The 23,461-nt window shown below is 45.7% G+C and overlaps 1 protein-coding gene and 1 pseudogene across 1 annotated transcript; both read left to right on the forward strand.

The window, feature by feature from the left end:
• Positions 1 to 280: 280 nt before the first annotated feature.
• Positions 281 to 18,000, forward strand: LOC106579671 (GON-4-like protein; annotated as a pseudogene).
• A 66-nt stretch (positions 18,001 to 18,066) lies between these two features.
• Positions 18,067 to 23,398, forward strand: pdia7 (protein disulfide isomerase family A, member 7). Its single transcript, XM_014161251.2, has 12 exons — positions 18,067 to 18,366; positions 18,939 to 19,017; positions 19,316 to 19,433; positions 19,524 to 19,631; positions 19,773 to 19,902; positions 20,069 to 20,308; positions 20,787 to 20,969; positions 21,058 to 21,166; positions 21,249 to 21,377; positions 21,479 to 21,558; positions 21,662 to 21,719; positions 21,840 to 23,398. The coding sequence occupies exons 1-12, from the start codon at positions 18,209 to 18,211 to the stop codon at positions 21,927 to 21,929; spliced, it is 1,482 nt and encodes a 493-aa protein (XP_014016726.1). The 5' UTR covers positions 18,067 to 18,208; the 3' UTR covers positions 21,930 to 23,398.
• The last annotated feature ends 63 nt before the right edge of the window (positions 23,399 to 23,461 follow it).

Raw genomic sequence — 23,461 nt, forward strand, 5'->3', positions numbered from 1 at the left:
GTTATTTTGTTTGTTTGTTTTACAAAAACAACCACGACAAATAATATAATAAATAATCTGTGTGCGTACGTGCAATTGTCAATGTTTCCTCCATTGATTAAAACCACAACTGTTAGAAAACAACCTGGTGAATCAACTTGAAATATTGTGTGTGTGGTTAATAACACAAACATTTACTGTAGGCTGCTGTGAATTGAATAGTCTACCCTTTCACTGCTGATAGCAGGCCCACTGTACCTGAGGTAGGATCTCTAATTCTATGGGGAAATTAATTGGGGATGGATTTATCTGTGACACGCGGGAAAGGGCGCTGTAAATTATTTTTGAGATTTACTTAGCTCCCTAGCTTTTCATGTCACCAAATGCCTATTTGCGGGTAAGTGACACCAATAAAGTTACTAAATTTGAAAGGTCAATGTACTGTCGACCTAGAAAGTCGGGCGTCCATTTTTTAAACACACAAACACACAAGGTTACTTGTTGAAAAATATACGTCGTTTGTCAGCAAGCTAATAACAACAACAACACAAGCTAGCTACCAAAACAACTACTTCAGGGTCATTAGCGTGACTTGTATCATACGATTATTTTAGCTAATAAGAAACGTTTTCTATAGCTGTGTTGACTTGGTTGTGCTTGTTGTATTGCAACCGAGAAAGCGGCACCACTAGCCTGCTAGATAAAAACAGCTAGCTAGATAGTAGCTTGAATTGCACACAAATGGGACACATACGTTAGCTGTTTTACTCGGCTATATACATTTTGTCTAGCTAGTAACAACTGCAAATATTTCATCCTATTGTCTTATTCTATGACAAAGTACAATTTACTGTCTGCTAACGTTAGCCCCCGCTCATGTAACTGTAACGTTAAACTGTTGTGTTCATTCAGGCCTCGATGCATGAAAGCCCAGAAACGCAAATCGAGCACCCCAAAACCACGGCCCATGTGTTCTAAAGCCTTAAAGAGGGTTGAGACAACCTGTGCCCCCAGATCTCCAATGGTGGTCCACTCTGCACTCTCTCTGTTAATAGACATATCTCAATTTCCACCCCTGCTAAGGGAAAGGGCATTGGGGTGACGGTCCCAGATGGGCTGTCACAAAGGAGACACTCCCAGGTTCAAGCAGAGAACCATTGCTTCATGTACGGAGGGATGAGAAAGGGAATGGGGAAGAGAGAGGGATGACAAGTAACACAGTGTGTTTTGCTGAGATATGAAGGGATATGGGAGTTTGTGTGCAAGGGCATTTAATTGGTTTTACATGCTTCAGTGGTGGGAATGTGATCATCTCCTATCTCATTGTTAAATCTTTGTATTGTGTCTGCTGCAGGCCAGCTTAAGAATGGGGAGGATTGCCAGCTATCTCCCAGCCCCTCCGAGGCAGAGGAGGAGGATACAGAACTGGGCCTGGTAATCACCTTAGGTGAGCTTCTCAACTCTGCTTCTTGTGACACGCCGAATAGACAAGAACAATTCTCTGCCCTTTGAACATTTGGTTGTGCATCAGCAGTTTTTCCTCTTATGTCACTCACTCAATTAGCCCATGTCAGAATTCTTTTTTTTAAATTGTAAGTTATTCTAGCCAGCTATCTAACTTGTAGTAATCATGGTCAAATTACCAACCTGGGGGCCCCTATTCAAATAAAATCTAATGTATTTATGTCACAAAGTGCTTATACAGAAACCCAGCCTAAAACCCCAAATAGCAAGCAATGCAATGTATATTTTGTTTGTCACTCTCACTCAGATATCATATTCAAAACTGCAATCATTTCTCTTCACCTTAGAATTAGCTGTAAAGCTGCAGTTATTTTTTCTCTGCCCCATGGCATTTATTTTTTACATTTGCATGAAATTATTTATTAAATTTCCAAATCTTGTCTTCGCCCCATGACAAAATATGTAGAATTGCTGCAAACTTGCTTTCCAACCCCTTGGCAAAATGTGTGGAATTGCAGGAAATTAGCTCTCTCCACTGTCAAGAGGGGGGCCGCTAAAAGGTTTTGCTCCCAACAATTTCACGTAGGGCCCCCAAAAGTCTAGGGCTGGCTCTGACTGCGTGTGTGTGGGTATGGATGTTGTTATTCAGACCCGTGAGCCACTGCAGCCCCTCATGAGTTGCTTATACCTGCTCTATAGGAAGTGGGCATACCCACCATTTTGGAAACACTGAACCAGATTTCTAGTGTATGAGAATTGGGTTTCTGTTTTGATTACTTACTTCCGTCTGAAGATGGAGAGGATTTTGGGGGCCAGAGGCTGACAACGAGGAAGAGCGCTTTAGACAATGGGCAGGAAGAGGGACACTCCGCGGCTGGAAAAAGGTCATCAGAAGATTCATCCAGTGACAGCGATGAGGATGAGTTTGAGCAGCTGGATATGGATCTGGAGAGGAAGTCACAGCAACACAACTTGACCTCCGTCAATGTCCGGACCATCCTTCATGTGAGTTACCTGGAGTCTCAATCCGGTCAAAAGAGGGGTTAATGCTAACTGCTAAGTACTAATGTTAGTGTTGAACATTTTTGACTGACACCTGTGAATGTTGCCCTCAGTAGGTGATAACCAACGAGCATGTAGTGGCCATGATGAAAGCAGCCATCCAGGAGACGCAGGACCTAGCCCTATTTGTGAGCGTCAACTTACAGCAAGTTATACTGACAGTACAACTCAGAAATTGGTTGCTAATATCACTTGCAAGTTTTTAATGATTTCTCTCTCTGCCTGAATTCAATGTTTTTATCTTCTATTTGCATCCCTCAGGAGCCCAAGATGACCCGCTCCAGACTGAAGGAGGTGGTAGAAAAGGGGGTGGTGGGTTTCCAGTAACACAACTTGCAGCTCGCTACCTCTTAATATCCTTTCCTGGATTCATCTCAATAGTCTAAAGCGGCTTCCTCTCCTCTTGCAGAGCATCCCCACCTGGAATATTTATCCTATCAAAAGGGCCCTTGAAGTGAAGGTATGTCCCTGTCACACAAAGTGCTAGTGTCATGTGAAATACTTTATTACTCCTCACTGTTGTGTGTAGTCTGTTGCTTTGTCTCTCTGTTTCGCTCCTTCCCTCTCATCTCGCTCCCTACTTCCTCTCCCCAGCCCCCCCAGTTTGTAGACATCCCTCTGGAGGAGGAGGAGGACTCCTCTGATGAAGAGTACTGCCCCGATGAGGAGACTGCAGAGGAGGTGAGGAAGAGCTCCATCTCTGCTCCGTTAGTCAATTAATTTTTGTTCAATCAGTCAAAAGGGTGTGCTATGTGACTACAATGTCATGCCTGTGACATTGTCGTTTCAGACGTTTTGGAGCGACGTGGACAGCACAGGCTCGTTGCCACAGTGTGCCCGAGGGGCGCTGCCCAGGACCCCTGGACACTGAGTGTGAAGACAGATTTGACAGTCTCAGACAGGTAACACACTGCACCTCTGCATTTGGCATTTGATTGAAAGTTATCGAAATGATTGGGGGGGAAATAATGCAAAATTTTTGTCACAAGTACAGTGAAATGCCTTTCTTGACAGCTCTCAACCGAACAATGCAGTAATCAATACAAATGTAATACTAAAGATAACTTAAGGTAGAACAAAAACACATGAGAAATAGAAATAAGAAGGAAGTAAACCTACTATATACAGGGTCAGAGTTAACTGACTGAGTTAATGTTTACAATGTGCACTGGATGAGTAAGAGTTTACTGTAATGTTGGTATTGGTTTATGTTTAGAAGCCGAGGTAGCCCAGACATCTGAGGGTGGAGACTGTTCCTATGGGGCCCCCTCCTCCACTGGCCCCACCCGGCCCCTCAGGGCCCAAGACGGCACCTTCCTGGAGAAGCTTCACGCAGTGGAGGAAGAGCAGGAACTCAGACCCATCTGCACCGAACCCTTCCAGGTATTGAAACTGTTTAACTATTAATGGGTTGCACTTCCATCACTTAGTCGCGTCGTTGCCATTATTATGAACCTTCTACAGACGCCGCAGCCATATTTGTGCCCGACTGATGCCAAGTCATTTTGGACGGCGGCTAATTACACTACAGTGGCTTGGAAATAGAATGACAGTGCTATAGTAGAAAAATAATGAGTCGAAAAAAACTTTTCCATCATAATCTCGTCAAACTTACTTTAGAGATAGGGCTATGTTTGCATTAGCTAGCAAAGTTTGTCAAAAATAGCCAGCTAAAATTCAGTGCTGTCCCCTCAATCATGGCTAGCTAGCTAAAGTTATACGGCATCTAAAGTCAATCTGGCGACGTCACAATTATGACAAAAGGTTTTCCTACTAATTATTTGCTTCCTTTTGAATTGTCACTGTGTTTTCAAGCCACTGTAATGCACTTTGATGAAATCTTCATCACCACTATTGACAATGCATTGAGTAGAACGTTCATTCGGGCATCAGTCCTCAAGAGAACGTTCAAAACAATATTGTGATGAAATGTGCAACCCATGAATACTAGCAGACTATTCAGCTATACCAGGAAATCACCAGACTCTTATCGGGACACTATTCAGCCATATCAGGACCAAAGTCAATGTGAATATCTTTCTTCATTGGTTCCATCTATCTGTTTCCAGCCTTTGACTGGAGGTGCAGGGTTTAGCCTGGTGGCGTGTCGTACCCGCTCCAAACGGATCCTGAGGAACGTGCCCCTGGGCAAGCTGGAGGCGGAGCTACATGCCCCTGACATCACGCCTGACATGTACGACTACAGCTTGGCCCTGGAGGACCGCGAGTGGCTGCAGGGCCTCATGACATCTGACATGGAGAATGACGGTTAGGATTCAAAGAAAGGGATAATGAGGGAGGGTTCAAGGATGGGCAGTGTACTATTGAAATGGAATGGTCCAACCATGTAGAAACCGATGCAACAGGATTTTACGCTGTTGCTTAAGGAACACATCATTCTCAAAAATGGGCCATGGATTCATTTTTTCTGGAGCAAATACTTTATTAGTGAAATACACCAAAAAGTTGGCACTCCTCCAAACACTGAAAAGTGTCAAGCAGGCAGTAGGAGACAGATGGAGCTGCATTTAACCTGTGTGTGTGTACATGTTTTACGGGAGGTGTGTGTGTGTAGCTGGTTTAATTGCTCTCTGTCTGTTTGCTCTGTCATGTTTTGCTCATTTTGACCTTTCCCCCACTGCTCTGCTCCTGTTTGTCTCCCCCACTCTGCCTCATCTCTCCCGCTTCTTCTTCACTCGTTATGGTTGTGTGTGTTGACAGCCCTTTTACCCTTAGGCCATTTACCTTTCTTCACTTTGAAATAGTTTAAAATAAATGTTTCTGTGTGTCTCTCGCTACCTCCGCCTTCTCTTTTCTCTCTCAGAAGAGGGTGATGATGATGACGACCCAGAGTATAATTTCCTGGAGGATCTGGATGAGCCTGACCGAGAGGACTACAGGAATGACCGGGCCGGACGCATCACCAGTGATTCTCTGTAATAATGTTTCCATATATCAACCCTAATCACAGACAGACATATAGGGGCCTGGTAAATTCCATTTGTTTAATTTAAGGAAAAAATAAACCAACCTATGTCCTTTCTTCCTCTCTCAGAAAAGGAAGTGGAGGAGCTTTGAGACAGTGAGGAGGATTATGGGATCATATCTGCAAGTCTCTTTCTTAAAAAAAATCTCTCTTTCTGAATCTCGCTCTTTTTACCTCTTCAGTTCTAGGATGATGAGCTAATAGTGAATGGACAGGATGACGATAGGCACAAAGAAGATGAAGAGAGGGAGGAAGCTGCTCCACCCCTGAGCGCTCCGCAATTCAACGTTCCACAAGCCAGTCGGTATGATTCCACCCTGACCCTTTCCTTATTTCTCTCGGGAAAGAAAGGGCTTTCAAAAAGTATACCGCCAACCCAGTATGTAAGTAGCCTTGAGTCGGAACAGCTTGTAGGAGCAGACCTCCTGTTTCTATAGCATGAGGCAGCTTGATGTACAAGTAGACCCCCTGGACAGGATGCTAGTCTATCGCAGGGCCTTACACCCAATCTATCTCCTTAATGCTGAGTGCCAAGCAGAGGCTCATTGGTTCCCATTTTTACAGTCTTTGGTATGACTCGGCTGGGGATCAAACTCCCAACATTCCGATCTTAGGGTGGACACTAACCACTATGTCACTGAGTTGGTCCACCAACCCAGTACCTCATATTAATAAAGATGTAGAGCTTTTACTGCAGAGCAAACAACAAGAGGAAGAAACTAGACTTTGAGATGCGCTTAAAATGCCAACTGTCGTATGTGTTATGAACAACTGCAGGATACGTGACTGCAGCCGCTCATGCGTTTGAGCCTATCCATCTATGACATTATGGGAATTACTTGAAATTACGTACACACACACCAAGTCCTCCCTTCGGGACAGAGCAGCGGAGGGGTGCTGTATCTGCTTGGGTAGGGAGGCAGAGAAATGCTCTGGTGTTTTCTCTTCCTCTGAAGTGTCATGAGGTGGACAGAACTCACAGTCGAGCTACAATCCACACTAACACACAGAACTCACAGCAGAGGTACAAGCCACACTAACACACAGAACTCACAGTAGAGGTACAATCCACACTAACACACAGAACTCACATTGGAGCTACAGCAACTCACACTTACTAACAAAAGACACACCGCTAACAAACTCACTTTGTGTCTCACACACACTTCCAGTGCGCCAGGTGTTCAGTAGCTGGTTGGCACATGTGCCCACTTTGATGTTTGAACTGTGACGTCTGAGAGATCTCTGTGTGTGCGACGTGCTGTTTTCAGGCCACTTCTCTGAACTGACAGGAGCAGAGAGCGCTTTACTTCCTTCCAGCAACTGTCCACGCACGCATACGTTTGCATCACTGTGTCCTGGTCCTGGCTGTAATGGGTGTCTCTAAACGTTAACGAGGCAGTATGACGTGGGGAGAGACACAGGTTTTTCCACACTATGGAGTCAGGGCTCTGTGACAGTGCAACCACTAATGACTCAGCAACGTTAGGGAAAGTAGAGGAGGATAATAGAGGTGGGTAGAGAGGGTTAAGTCTCTCCACTGTGATTTCAGTCTACACAAGCGGGGCTATGCTTTTGTCACGTTCCAAATGTTCAGTGCACAAAAGTACATAGAGCTACGCAAACGAACCTCCGTCAGATCCCGTTGTGTAGACTGTAGAGCATTTTAAACAGAATATTGCATAATCCAAACATATGCTGAACAAAAATAAAAATGCAACATGTAAAGTGTTGGTCCCATGTTTCATGAGCTGAAATAAAAGATCCCAGAAATGTTCCATATGCACAAAAATTATTTCTCAATGTTGTGCACAAATTTATTTACATCCCTGTTAGTGAACATTTCTCCTTTGGCAAGATAACCCATCCACCTGACCGGTGTGGCATATCAAGAAGCTGATTACATAGCATGATCATTACACGGGTGCATCTTGTGCTGGGGACAATAAAAGGCCACTCTAAAATGTTCAGTTTTGCCATACAATTCAATGCCACAGATATCAAGTTTTGAGGGAGCGTGCAGTTGGCATGCTGACTGCAGGAATGTCCACCAGATCTGTTACCAGTGAATTGAATGTTAATTTCTCTACCATAAGCTGCCTCCAACGTTGTTTTAGAGAATTTGGCAGTATGTCCAACTGGCCTCACAACCGCAGACCACGTCTAACCATGCCAGCCCAGGACATCAACATCTGGCTTCTTCACTTGCAGCATTGTCTGAGACCAGCCACCTGTACAACTGATGAAACTGAGGAGTATTTCTGTCTGTGGAGGGAAATGTATTCTGATTGGCTGGGCCTGGCTCCCCAGTGGGTGGGCCTATTCTCACCCATGGCTGGGCCCCTGCCCAGTCATGTGAAATCCATAGATTAGGGCAGAATTAATTTATTTAAATTGACTGATTTCCTTCTATGAACTGTAACTCAGTAAAATGTTGAGTTCTTATATTTTTGTTGAGGATAATTCCAGTCAAGTCTCTCTTCAGTCCCATCTCCCACATGGGCCACATGTACTGATATTTTGGGGGATAAAGTCTGCAAAATGACCATATTCAAATGCCAGCCAGTGTCCAGATGTTTGGGATGGAGAGAAGCCTGAAAGCAAGACGGTTTGCAGTGATGAGGATCGAAGGGAGGACTACTCCCTACAAGGCTACTCTTAAGTTATTGAAATGTGGTGTGCTTTCTGGCGCCACATGTCTGTCTTAGATTCACCCAATGGGTACTTCATTTTGGTAGTAGTGAAGGAGTATCTAGCTAGCTACACCTAACATTACTACGGAGTCCATGAACTGCAGTAACTGAGCTCAAACTTCATCCGAGCCCTACTATGGAGAAGCCACACAGACGGGAGGGACAGTGAGACACCTTGATGACTCTGTGCTGCCTGCCTGCTATATTTTCTTGCTCTCCCCTTACGACCATCTTTCTCTGACCACTCAAGCCATGAACTTTCCCCACCCTCTCAGGACCTTCCTTCACATGAATGATGTTTTTGTAAATTGCTATGCTTTAAAGCACTCAGATGATTTATGCAATGAAGTGCTATAAGAATTGAATGTATTATTATGTCATCAATATGATTATTATTTTCCCCTCCCGACCTCTGCCGGTTTCAGGAGCCACTTGCTAACAGATAGGTGGTGTACTGTGAGGGAGCAGATGGAGGCTCTGCAGCAGCGGAGAGCTCTCCATGAGACTCCTGGCCGTTCCACCCCCGTTGTCATGGTATCACCCCCCCATGGTACTGCAACCACCTCTGCCCTGCCCCGCCCTCACGCTCGACCACACCCAGAAACTCCAGCTGCGGCAGCAAGTCCAACAGGTAGGTTGGCCCGCTCATAAAACCTAATTGAGGAACTGAAGTTGCCCTGCACCACAAGGCCCACACCACCAAACAATACCTGGTGAGTCACTGAGGCTCGCTCTATCTATATATACCCTTTTCAAGTCCTAGTCTCTGTGTGCCTTCCTCCCAGGAGGAGCTCTAGGCGTTTGCCCAGCGTGAGGCGATCAGGTCAGTCCGGCCCCAGGCTTCAGCAGCATTTTCAGGGCTTGTAACCTCCAGGGGGCACTGTCTCTGGTCCAGGAGCAGGAGAGCTCTGTCTCGCCATCTGCTCCTTCTCCAACCCCCCCCTGCCAGGTAATGAACATGGAGGTCTGGTGTGTGTGTGGTTCATATGTAAAGACGTGAGAGTCTGAATTGTATGTACTAAAGATGGTATCGATAGCCTGTGTGTGTAGCTGTTTTGTGTTATCTATGTGTCAGAGGGTGGGTTTTGTGAATTGCTTGAAAGTATTTGGTTGTCCCTGCAGTGTGTACATACCCTCTGCTGCCTGCTGAGACGGCCTGGCTGCTCGCCACCTGCTCCGTCTTCCTCTATCCAGAGCTCCTGCCCCACTGCAGCCTGGACACTGCACCGCACCCTCCACGCACCAAGAACAACTTCTACACACGCGGAGAGGACAGGTACGTGCACACACACACACACATTTACACATGCAGCACGTCCTGTGTGGGGAGACAAACTCCACAGGAGCTCATGTTCATAAACAACAGCAACCTGTTCAAAAACAATCCTCATTTACACAGTCCCTGGTCAAAAATGACTATGCCTAACGTGAGTATTTTATGTCAGTGAGTGCCTGCTCAGTATTGAGCTGAATATAAACACTTGAAGGGGTGTTAACCCGTGTTGAAAAGAGAGGGTCTCTCTCTCTCAAACCCATTCAATGACCGTTCACCGACATAGGTGGAACAATGAGGGCCTATGTCATCTTTACTGCTACAACCAAGCATCAAATCCCTCTTTGCATGGTTGAATGTTTGACTAAAGACTAGATATTTACTCGCAATGTGGATTTTTGTTCCAGACTCATTGTACTGGGGCTGAAGGACTTCAGCCAGACAGAGCTCCCCTACCAGCTCATGTGTCGCTACCTCATCCGTACCAAGAAGCAGGACCAGCTACGCTCCCGTGTCAAGGAGCTGTGTGGCCACAAGGCATCTGACAACGCTATCAAGGTGTGGACCTCACAACTCATTGATTCTTATCACAGTCTTTCTAAATGTTTTGATCATGCCTTGATGTAACCACCTGCTGCCATGTTGGGCTTTCTGTTATTTTCTTCTCTCTCATTTGTACTGTCAGCACAACATAGTTCCTGCCATGTAGGAGACCTGTGGCAGGGTGATGCCAGGGGAAGAGCGCCCCCCAGTGGGGAGAGAGATGTCCGTCATGCCCAACTGGCTACGGGTACGAAACTCACCCACCACCACTCTCAGTATTTACTTATCAGAGAAAATGTGTCATTCTCCATTTTACTTCCCCGTTACTACTAATACGTACTAATTCCTATGTAAATTGTTTCTCCTCTACAGAAGAGTCTACCATTCATCCACAGGGCAGTGAGGGAGTATAATAAACCACATGGGAAATCCCCACCCAGAATACCTTCACCTCCTCCAGCACTGCCGTACACGTTCGCCAATGGGACGCGATATCCCCCATCTCTCCCTAGGAATGTCACCCTGCGCCTACACCCCTGCATGAACTACAAAGGCGAGCGCCACCCATCGCCCCTAAACCTCGTCCCTTCTTCCGGTGCCGACAGAGATGGCCGCCTCGCTTCGCGTTCCTAGGAAACTATGCAGTATTTTGTTTTATATGTATATACTGTACGCTATACCATCTACTGCATCTTGCCATCTTGACGTAATTAAATGTATCACTAGCCACTTTAAACAATGCCACTTTATATAATGTTTTCATACCCTACATTACTCATCTCATATGTATATACTGTACCCTATACCATCTACTGCATCTTGCCTATGCCGTTTGGCCATCACTCATTTATATATTTATATATATATTTATGTACATATTTGTATTCATTCCTTTACACTTGTGTGTATAAGGTAGTTGTTGTGAAATTGTAGGTTATATTACTTGTTAGATATTACTGCATGGTCGGAACTAGAAGCACAAGCATTTCGCTACACTTGCATTAACACCTGCTAACCATGTGTATGTGACAAATAAATTTGATTTGATTTCTACGCTTTTACCCGTTCTGCCCCCCTTACGCCCCTAGCCAAAGCCCCTCCAGATGTTCCTGGACCTATCCCCTTGCAAGGTGTCATCCTATTGGCCAAGGCCCCAAGCACTACAATCCGAAGGGCCCTGCCGTTTTCCCAGGCTCCTGTCACTCCTGCCCATGGAGCAGTGCCATTGGTCCAGGTCTTACCCTCCATCCCGATGGGAACCCCCTCTCTCTGGTCAGGGCGTGGTCACAGCGTGTGTGATGCAAACGAGGTCTAATCAAACAGAGAAAAAAACACCCCCGGGCACCGTTTCACAAACTGCTACCCATCCAGCCGGCTACCCCAAAGCCATCACCCCCACCCCCGTGTTTGCTCTTCCAGCAGAGAATGGTGGTACTCCCTCATTGGTCACTAACTCTGCCCGTCGTGCCTGTGCTGCTCCAAGATTGGCCAAGCGGCCCTCACGCTCCACCCCTTCCCACCAGGACACTCAGACTGGTGGGAAGGGGTGGACCAGAGTAGCTCTCGCCCATACTCTGCCCAGGCCCCTCCTGCCTGCCCCACCCAGCTTGTAAGTTTCCCAGAACTATCCCCCCACACCCCCGGATAGCAGGCTCCAGATCAAGTCTAGCCCTGTGTTCTTCTCTCATACGCTCTCTCCTCCCCTTAGCATCAAAACCAGCCCTATGAACCCTTCCCTGGACAATCAGAACAGCGACCTGGGGCAACCAATCCATGCAGAGGTCAAAGATGAAGTTGGGTTTGACCCATCCTTAACCTACTCCCAAAACCTGGATACACTCCGAACGCTACAAATACAGACGCTTTCACACTCCAGTCTAGCAGCTCCCATGCTATTATGTCTCCGTCAATCATCCAGAGTCTCTCAGCCCCTAAGAATGACCCGTATGTACTGGTACAAACTGCGACCCATGGTTCTACACAAATGCTCTGGGTGCCCAAAAACTGCCTGGTCTCAAATGGGTCCGTGTCATCCAATGCTTCAGAGAATGGGTTTCACTGGTCTGAAAGCCTCCCTTTTGGTCTGTCGCCTGCACCCCAACACAATATTATTGGGTTAACAAATGGCATACCTTCCTGCCTCTCGCCACTCACCACTTTACCTAATGGCAGAATGGGCTACCAGCAGGCACTTGGTGTCCGGTTGCCCAGCAACAGTGTTCTGACCAGTGGAGATGCGTCCGGGCAGAGTTTAGAGGAGCAGCTCCACCGATTGGTGGAAGGATTACGGGAAGAGGGGGAGCTGGAAGAGAAGGAGGGTCCTCTTCTGACACTGAGTCGCCCTCTGGGAGCCCCTGCTCCAGCCTGGAAAGCCATGCTGACGCCCTGGAGAGAATGATGGTTGGTGAGATGGAGGATGGGGTGGAGAAGAACAGGATAGGGGGAGAAGAAGAGAGGTGGGGCTAGAGAGGTGGTGCATGGCAGCTACATCAACGCACATACCTGACATACCTCCTGAGGGAAATCGTGGTGAAGAGGATGAGAGAAGGGAGGAAGATTGTGGTGTGCATGGCATGGGCATGCTGAGTGGAAGGACTGGAGCACAGGAACAAACTGGAGGAGGAGAGAAGAATGATGGAGAAAAGGGTGACCAAAGAGAAGGAGACAGTGGAGGAGAGAAACGGAGAGCAGGGTGGAGAGGGAAGAAGGAGAAAGAGATGGACGACAGAATGGAGGAGGAGAGAAGGATGGTGATGGAGAGCAGGAGAGGCAAGGGGAGGAGGAGAACTTTGATGACCTTACTGAGGATGAAGATGAAGTGATGTCATCAGCCTCAGAGGAGTCTGTTCTCTCAGTGCCTGAGCTGCAGGTACGTGATTTAAAAGTTTAAGTTTTCATTTTTCTGTTCAGACAGCTAGCAAATGTTTCTATTTTTACAACATTCTAACTTAATATATCTAGAAAGTAATAAATATTATCTTCATTAGTTCTCCATAAACCTGCTAACAGTCGCACACCATCCATCCCACAGGAAACCATGAAGAAACTGACATGGCTGGCCTCCGAGGGGAGGCTGTGTGTCTCTGAGGAGGACAACTCTCCAAACTCCCCCAACTCCCCAGTCTCCCAGAACTCCCAGGAGGACAACTGTCCAAACTCCCCCAACTCCCCAGTCTCCCAGAACTCCCAGGAGGAGGAGGGGCCCACCAAAGGGGAGGAGCTGGAGTCTGGGGACGGCAGGGTCAGTAAGGGCCCGCTGGGGAGGGAACCCCCAGAGCCAGTGGGAAGGGAGCTGGATGCGGCAGAGGTCAGTCTAGGGGTGATGGAGACCCACTACAAAATGTTTTAATGTTCTCAGAAAAGGTCTACTAAGTATTCACTTCCATATGAGTACTAATTAGAATCCTCGTTTTGTATCTTCTCTCTTTTCCTGTGGTTGGGTACCCTCAGGGCGAGGCAGTCTGAGGCGTAGTCGTGGTCCGGAGCGGGACAGTAAGGACACGTCCAAGCTGCTGCTGCTCTATGACGACCACATTCTAGACAACGACCCCCTCAGAGAGAGCAAGGACATCGCCTTTGCACAGGCCTACTTGAACAGGGTAAGGTGGATGCCTTTTGTAAAGTGGATTTTGGATTTCGGGTAGCATACTCTAAATGACATACTTCACAACAAGTTGCATAGCATTAGTAGCAGTTATCTAATAAAAAAAGGGTCAACTTTAACCCTCGAACCTGTCTTCCTCCTTCAGGTGCGGGAAGCCCTTCAGGCGTACCTGGTAAGGTTTAGGAGTTCTTAGGGCTGCTATATGAGTTTGAGCAGGGGGTTGAGGGGTGCAGCGCAGTGGAGCTCTTCTCCCAGCTCCATCCTGTCCTGGGGGAATGGCCAGACCTCCTCAGAGACTTTGCGGCCTTCCTCCTCCCGGAGCAGGCTTTGGAGTGTGCCCTGGTAAGGATGACATCACAGCCGCTTATCACTTCGTATTGGATATTTTTATAGATGCTTATTCAGGTGCTTATTAAGTATCAGGCCCAATGTAACAGAGCGTTCATGTATAATTATGTTGAGCAAAAATGAATTGTCTTGTAGCATAACACATTGTAGTGAATCTGCAAAGTTCTCACTGCTGAAAAAGCCATTAATACTCTTCGACTTTGATGTTTTATGTCCTGTCCAGTTTGAGGAGCAGCAGACATTTGAGCGAAGTCGACGCTTCCTGAGGCAGCTGGAGATTAGTTTTGGGGAAAACCTGTCTCACTACCAGAAAATCGTACGTGCTCTGCAGGGGGGACCTGGCCTCAGTCCTGCCAGCATAGGAGGTATGCCAGTTTCCTACACCATTTACATTAGTTGTCACCACAGTAAACCAATGTTAAATCACCATTGTTATCCACCTGTTTTCTACAGCTTAAAGCACAGATGTCCTCCCTCCTGAAAGGCCACACACACTTGCAAAGGGAATTCTGGGTATTTTTTGACGAGCTCCGCCCACCCTCAGCCCGTCCAGGGCAGTTTGAGGAGGCTTGTTGGCCAGAGGAGGCAGGGGGCGGAATAGACGGAGGTGAGGGTGTTGGCTTGGGGTCAGGGGGAGGGGCAAGTGGTGGTTTTGACGAAGTGACTCTCCCTGATCTAGAGGAAGAAGATATTCCACCAATGAAGGTCGCAGTCGGAGGAGGAAGATGGGATCTCATGGCATCTACAAGGTTTGAGGATATGTGAACTGTGTAGTTTGTTGATTTCTAATTGCATTTGCAATTATGATTCTGATTTGGCTGGTTGTCTTCCTTCACAGGAGTGTGATTGGCCAGAAAAGGACTGCTTCTGCCTCTGTCATGGGGCCAGCCATGATGCCAAGCTTCGCAGACACAAGAGGAAAGGATGCTCTCGCTGCCACGGCAACAAGGTAGCCTCCGTACTGTAGTGTTTTGTTGTTCTAAACTATGAATAAAATGAGTGAGAGTTATGGAGATGACAGAATGTGACATGCAGTCTTCTCTCAGGCTTCCGATGGCGTCCCCAGGGCGATGAAGAGCCTTGACCCCTTGTACCCCACGGCAACCAGCCCCACAGCCAACCTCCACACTGAGACAGGCGGGGAGGAGGAGAGGGAGGAAGAGCAAGAGGTGGACGCTGAAGTAAAAGACGAAGTCGACAGTGGGGCCAACAGTCCACATCCTGGTAAGAATTGCACTACTGTATGAATTAAGGTTGTTGTCATTATTTGGTCAAAAGCAAAACCGATCTACATAAGTAATATGGCTGAAAATACATTGTTGCCTATAGAATGCAAAACTTTAATGAGCCCCTAAAAAGCAGCTTCTCGTTTTGAAAACTGCATTGTGGCATCGATAAGACTCATAAAGTCAGTCTTGTCCAAAACTGAGATTTGCGAGATGATAGGAAAGAATTGTATGTCACAGAATGAAGGGTACTGTTTTCCTTGGTTTGGGTTTATTTCAATCCTGCCCACAGCACCCAAGTAATCATCAGTTCGGAGCGCAGCTGCACGCGACCTGATTTTAATGCCTATGGTCAATTTGGTTTGACATTCAATATCTCTATGGGGCTAGTTGGGGACCATCAGTAAATGACAATGTACATGGACAAAATGTTTGTCAATGCTGACAAATTTCTGACTTAAAAACATAAACCAACTATGCATTTTAGAATTGCATATACAAATATTGGAAGCATTTAATGAGACAACTAAAAGATGTGCAATGTAAAAATATTGTCCCATTTCCATTGTGTAATTCATTGACTGTCCCTAACTAGCCCCAGAGAGGCTAATCAATGTCAAACCAATTTTGCCACGGTCGCACACCAGCCGGCTGAAGTTAAATAGCGAAATAAGTTGGCTAGCACTAGCTAGCCTAGATGACTTCAAGACACAAGACCTGGTCAATTTATCTATACTGAACAAAAATATAAACGCAACATGCAACAATTTCAAAGATTTTACTGAGTTACAGTTCATAAGGAAATCAGTCAAATGAAAAAACATTATTAGGCCCTAATTTATGGATTTCACATGACTGGGAATACAGATATGCATCTGTTGGTCATAGATACCTTTAAAAAAAAAATAATAATTGGGGTGTGGATCAGAAAACCAGTCAGTATCTGGTGTGACCAGCATTTGCCTCATGCAGCGCCACACATCTCCTTCACATAGAGTTGATCAGGCTGTTGATTGTGGCCTATGGAATGTTGTCCCATTCTTCAATGGCTGTGTGAAGTGGCTGGATATTGGTAGGAACAGGAACACACTGTTGTACATGTCGATCCAGAGCATCCCAAATATGCTCAATGGGTGACATGTCTGGTGAGTATGCAGGCCATGGAAGAAATTTGACATTTTCAGCTGCCAGGAATTGTGTACAGATCCTTGCAACATGGGGCTGTGAATTATCATGTTGAAACATGAGGTGATGGTGGCGGATGAATAACACAATGGGCCTCAGGATCTCGTCATAGTATCTCTGTGATTTCAAATTGCCATCAACAAAATGCAATCATTGTCCGTAGCTTATGCCTGCCAATACCATAACCCACAGCCACCATAGGGCACTCTGGTCAGCAAACCGCTCGCTTACACAGCGCCATACAAGTGGTCTGTGGTGGTTGGACAACTCTCGTTTAGCTTCAGTCATGGCTGCTGCATTTCTGAAGAAGCCAAAATATTAGAGCCAAATCAGGAAGTTCAGCCCCCCTTTAAACTCTTTTACACGTTGCAGATAAACAACCATTATGCTTTTCAGAAGAGCAAGGAGCTCCTTCATGGGAGGGTCCTGAGGAAGGCTCACTCCCCATCCCTGAGGAGAAGGAAGAGGAGGATGACGAGGAGGATAAGGATGGGGGAGAGAACATAGCCCCTCGCCAAAGAGGAGTAAGGGGGATGGAGAAGGCTCGGGGGTGTCTGATGGCCCCCCAACACCCTTTAGCAGGGAGATGGAGAACCCTCTGCAGCCTTGTACCAACCCCTCTTCTGATCCCCCAGTGTGTGCCAAAAACATCTCCCTCACTGCCAGTGGGGAGAAGGTCATACTCTGGACAAGGTGAGAGAGACGAGCCTGAAAATGTTTGGTCTTTGTTTTAAAAGGTTTTTGTTAATGAGTGATAATCCTCTTTGGGCTACAGTGAGGCTGACTGTGTCATTCTAACCACCTGTCAGCAGCTAGGTGCCAATCTGAGTACTTTCCAGGCAATAAGACACCCAATGAGGTAAAGATTGTTTTTTGTAACCGAACTATAAAAGGTCCAACAGTAATGCACTTCTTGAAAAGTCTTGGCTTGTGAAATGAACCCTCGTCCACTGACTGCTTTACTGCTCTCCTGTCTAGGTGTCTGCGGTTTCTGGACCTGATGCTCCTGTTCCACACCGCTGCCTGCCAGGTCAACTTAGAGGACGAAACTATGACCACTGAACAGTCACAGACAAGGAGCAGGACTGAACTGGACAGAACCAAGTTCAGACACTTCAAAGGAGAGGAGCAGAGAGGATACTTGTGACTGCAGTATATGCATACCACATATAAACTATTCCAGAAACCAGTTCAAGGCTGGTGAAATCTGGAAGCAACATTTAGGGCATATGAACTCTTAATAAACTCATATCATAATCACCTGAACCTTCACTGAGCTGAAGCAACACCAGCAGCTCGAAAGATGGCAGCTTTTCAAGTTTACCATAACCAATTTTAAACAGTGAGCACTGTGTAACTGTACATCACTAATTTATTTAAATAAATACACCCTTTGTCTTAGTTACAACTCAAATGCACTATTGAGGGACTAGGGAACATAGTCTCTTAGTGTGGCAAAAGTTGTATAAATACTATAAACAGACAATTGGGGTTTAGTCCAGGAATGTACATGTTTTGTATACTTTTTTTCAATTCCGTGAGTTGTGCATGTATGGCACAATATGGGAAATATGAACGGTAATAATACCTGTACAAGAGTTATATATTTTATGCAAAATAAACGTAATTTATCCGTTTGCCTTTTTGATGAATTCCTTTCGTATATGAGAAACGTTATACAAGGCGCACATCTAGACGTCTACTAGACCCACACAGATGTTCTTGGTCACGTCACGGCTCTACTACACTCCCGGCAGTGAGCTTGAATGCAGAGCAGTGAGGTAGTGAAAAGCAGAGGATATCAGCTACAGTATATCGTTATTGGGAGCACTTAATTCTGCTGAGATGGGTACCTTGGGTCCATTTCGCATGTTCTTGCTTTTTGCGTTGGCTCAGCAGAACGTCTTTGTAGCCGCCAGCGACGTGCTCGAGCTCGGGGATTCTGATTTCCATTACACGGTAGCAGAGTACGAGACTGTGCTGGTAGAATTCTTCGCGCCTTGGTAAGCAGTGTTATAGCTAGCTTTGTAGCTAATTCATTAGCATGCAAGAAACGACAGCCATCTAAACATGTATAGTAAATACAAATGCATTCCTGATTTTAAAATCCATTATGCCGCACACTGTTGTAGATTAACTTGACATTTAGAACTGCAGCTAACGTTAGCCGATAAAACTGTCTTACTCTCTAGCTCGCTATCTTGACTCAATGTGTCTGCTCAATTCAAACTAAGTGTTAAATTATTACTTTCGCCATAAACCGTGCATGCTAATTCTAGCTAGATATATCGTGTTAGCTATTACACTACCAGTTCACTTCTGAGAGTGAACTGACACTAAATCCCGTTAGCTATAATTGGATCTAGTTAGCTATAATTGGAGTCATGACTTGAGTAAGTGCATTCTGCTCTGACATATTTGAGTACTGGATTATGACTAGGTCTCTCTTATACACTTTTCTGAGCCACCTGATATCTCAGCTGTCACACGCCTCTAGCATTTTTCCCATGTGACATTTGATCATTCTCTTCCTTTTCTTTGTATGGCGCCTCCCTTCATCTCATCTCTCTTCCAGGTGTGGTCACTGCCAGCAACTAGCCCCAGAATATGAAACTGCAGCAACAAAACTAAAAGGGACAGTGTCTTTAGCTAAAGTGAGTATACTAGTTTGTCCACACACGATACCCCAGAGGATGCATTGTATTTCCTTGCATCTATATTAGTTACAATCCATTTCTTTTTTCGCCAGTTTTTGTTCCACAGGATTGGTATTGCTTGAAAATTTGGGTGTCAACTGTACATGATAGTTGTCACTTTTCTTATATATTTGTTGGTGAATTGAGATCAGTTCCCACAGTAGCTTTAACATCAGGGCTGCTTCTGCATACCGCCACTCTGAATGCACTGCAATTTAACAGTATATTGATAAATGGTTTTTGTCATTTTCCCCAGGTAGACTGCACAGTGAACTCTGAGACATGTGGACGTTTTGGGGTCAATGGGTACCCCACACTCAAAATCTTCCGCAATGGAGAGGACTTTGCTGCTTATGATGGACCCAGGAGTGCAGGTGTCTACTTTAAAATCATTGCTGTTCTGGTTTGTGTTTTGTGTTTTAGTGTATGTATGACTCATCTAATGTTGTCCCATGTTCCCATAGATGGCATTGTGAGCTACATGAAAAAACAGGCAGGTCCCAGTTCCGTTCCTCTGCACAATGGGAGAGACCTGGATGCATTTGTCAACAATTTTGATGCCAGTGTGGTTGGTGAGTTCACTTTTATTAATCACAGCCAAGTAGAGATCCTTTAGTCTATTGAAATAAAACAATTGCATAAATGTTTTTGTATTTAAAAATATATATTTTTTGTGAACTATTTGAGTGACTTATTCTCCCTCCCTGCGTCAGGTTTTTTCTCAGGTGTTGACAGCTCTCAGATGGCTGAGTTTCTGAAGGCGTCTAGTGCCATGAGAGACAGCCACCGCTTTGCCCACACTACAGACCTGAGCCTGGGCCTCAAACACGGTGTGGAATCAGAGTATGTGCTGTAGCCCTCCTTAAATATAATCCCACCTGGGTTCTGAACCTTCAGCCCTCTGGTCACTAGACTATGAGGGCACATTAGTTGGATATGACATCATAGATTATTGCCAAGTAGTAGTAACTTGTAGTGATGTCACTCTCCTCGTGTCTCTCTTAACCAGCACGGTGGTGCTCTTTCGGCCCCCACGACTCAACAGCAAGTTTGAGGACAGCTTGGTCAAGTCTGATGAGGCTGTCTCTACCGCCTCTCTCCGTCAATTCATCAGAGATAATGTGTTTGGGCTGTGCCCCCATCTGACTGCTGAGAACAGAGAGAACATGAGGGGACGGGACTTGCTGGTGGCCTACTACGACGTGGATTACCTCCGCAACATCAAGGGCACCAACTACTGGAGGAACAGGTGAGCTGCTCTCCTTTCAGAATCACCTTTATTCGCCAATTACATTTACACATACCTGGAATTTGACTCGGTGAAATGGTGCTGCCATCTATAGACAATATACAGATAGGGGAATTTGCACAAAGTCTACATACAATATAAATAAGTAAGCAAAGAACTCTACATTATACGCTGATTTACAGTAAGGATATACAATTTACAGTAGGAATTTATCAATCTATGCACGGGGAGGGATGCTACCGTGACGTGTGTGTGTATATGTAGTGTTGTTCAGAGGTGTACAAAGTGCAATTGCAGTATAGTGCGGTTATAGGTTTTACAGAATGACGATGGCATGGCGCAAAGTCACATAGTCCCTATGAACCTGATGGCCAGATGGTGAGGGCCACAGCACGGGGAAAGAAACTGCTCTTACCTGATACCTACCTCTCTCTTTTCTCTCTCCATCACTCTTTCACTACCCCTTCTCTCTCCCTAGAGTGATGAAAGTGGCCACTCAGTTCCAGTCTCGGGGGCTGAGCTACGCTGTGGCCAACAGGGCTGAGTTCCAGGAAGAGCTGGAGGAGGAGTTTGGCCTGGGGCCGTCCGACGGGGGAGAGCTGCCTCTCATCACCATCAGGAACAGGGAGGGCCACAAGTACAGCATGCAGGAGGAGTTCACGTGAGTTACAATAACACATGACCATCACAGACCCTTCCTTATGCAGTCTGGCCAGCTGTCACACTGCTCATCTGTCCGTCCGTTGCAGACGGGACGGGAAATCCCTGGAGAGGTTCTTGGAGGACTACTTTGCTGGTAAACTGAAGAGGCAGGTCAAGTCAGAGGCTGCTTCCGAAAACAACGACGGCCCAGTCAAGGTGTGCGGAATAGAACCAACAAACGTTTGTCGCTTTCAAATATGGTAGGAAGACATTTAAACAAAACCTTTTGCCTCTGCAGGTGGTGGTGGCAGACAACTTTGAGGAGATAGTGAACAACCCTTCCAAGGACGTGCTGGTGGAGTTTTATGCACCCTGGTGTGGACACTGCAAAAGCCTGGAGCCCAAATACACAGAGCTTGGGGAACAGGTGAAGTTCACATCTGCAAGTGTTGCTTAGCTGGTTTTGAAAGTTACAAACCATCATCCCGACGCTCATTATTTAGATTTTTCTTTTCTTCTTCATTTCAGTTGTCTGCCGACACCCACATTGTTATAGCAAAGATGGATGCCACCGCTAACGATGTTCCTCCAACCTACGATGTCCAGGGGTGAGCCTCTACTTCTTCTTATGTAGTTTGATTTTTGTCTCTTTCAAGTCACTACTCTGTGATCTGCTATTTTAATCTCATCTGTTGTTGTCCTTCTTCCCAGTTTCCCCACTATTTTCTTCGTCCCAGCAGGACAGAAGGACCAACCTCGGAAATACGAGGTTAGGCTACAACACCACTTTTCCTCCTCCAAAGGACATGGACAAAATAACACTTAATGCTCTGTAATCAATATTCTGATACATTCCTTCACTGTTTTAACCATCCGTATCTGTCAATAGGGTGGCCGTGAGGTGAATGATTTCCTCAACTACCTGAAGGAGGAGGCCACACATCCCCTTGTCCTGGGCACTGCCAGAGAAGACTTGTGAGAGCGCAATGAAGAGAAAGAAAGAAAAAACAAGGGATGAGTGGACTGGCAATGAAGCAGAAGACATGAACTATGAGGGGGAAAAAAGGAGCCACCCATTGCAACACACAGTTTCAGACCAGAATATCTCCTTTGGGTTTCTGTGCCTTACCAGCAACACTGAATACTCATAACATAGAGGACTTCTAAATTAAACAATCAGCAGTTTTTTCTTGGAACTTCAAAAGAGTAATGTTCTCAATGTGAGAGGATGGAGCATCTGCAAGCACAGTAATAGGCAGCACACGTGCAGATTGGCTTTGCCATTAAACTGGTGACTTGATGGTTGCGATTTAATATTCCCAAGAAAGGCATACTAGTGTAGCGTCCTTGACTCTGAGTAAGGTACCTCAGTCAGACTATAGATAAATGTAGAAAAGGAAAAATTATGTGTAACAGTTTTTGCGAAGTTGCTTACACGTACAAAGAAAAAAGTGTCTGCTAAGCAAATAGATAAAAATGTAATCAAATATCTGATACAGGGGCCTCCCGAGTGGCGAAGCGGTCTAAGGCACTGAGGCGTCACTACAGAACCGGGTTCGATCCCGGGCTGTATCACAACCGGCCGTTATCGGGAGTCCCATAGGGCGGCGCACAATTGTCCCAGCGTCGTCCGGGTTATGGGAGGGTTTGGCCGGGGGGGCTTTACTTGGCTCATTGCGCTCTAGTGACTCCTTGTGGCTGGCCGGGTGCCTGCAGGCTGATGTCAGTTGAACGGTGTTTCCTATGACACATTGGTGCGGCTGGCTTCCTGGTTAAGCGGGCGGTTGTTAAGAAGCGTGTTTTGGTGGGTCATGTTTCGGAGGATGTATGACTCGACCTTCGCCTGCCGAGCCCGTTGGGGAGTTGCAGCGATGAGGGAGAAAAAGAGGGTAAAAGGGACCGTGTTTGGGAAACTGATTTAGCAGACACTCTTATCTATTTTTGTGTGAAAATAGGGTGAAGACTACTGAAGCACAATGGACAGGCTTAGATTTCAGTTGCCTTTTATGCCAAGCATCTCACTTGCTCTTCTTGAGGAGAGGCAACCTTAAAGTTTGAAATGTCCCCTCATTGTACTGAATTTATCACATTGAACTCCATTTGATTTTTACATACTATAATACACTCCATATCACTCTATTTTATTTTGTGTTACATACACAATATAGCACATAATCCACATATTAGTACGTTTTATTAGAGACATCTGTTTATTTGTTATCAAATTACAGTGATATTTATTGGTATTATTTATTTTTCATAGAATGTAGTTACATCAGCTAGCCCCTCTTCTGAGATTTATGTTTTACATCACATTTGACTGTTACATCTCATTTAGATTTTTATTTACTGAAATAATTTTCTTACATGAAAAGAGAGTTATCAACATGGAGATCGGGCAATATGTCCAATGCATGGGTATTATTTGATAAATAACAAAAGACGTCACAGAATGGGCTTGTTTCTTTCTGGACTACATATCCCAAAATGCAATACCTGTGCGTGTAACAG

Source organism: Salmo salar, chromosome ssa02 (assembly GCF_905237065.1).
Source record: "Salmo salar chromosome ssa02, Ssal_v3.1, whole genome shotgun sequence".
NCBI lineage: Eukaryota > Metazoa > Chordata > Actinopteri > Salmoniformes > Salmonidae > Salmo > Salmo salar.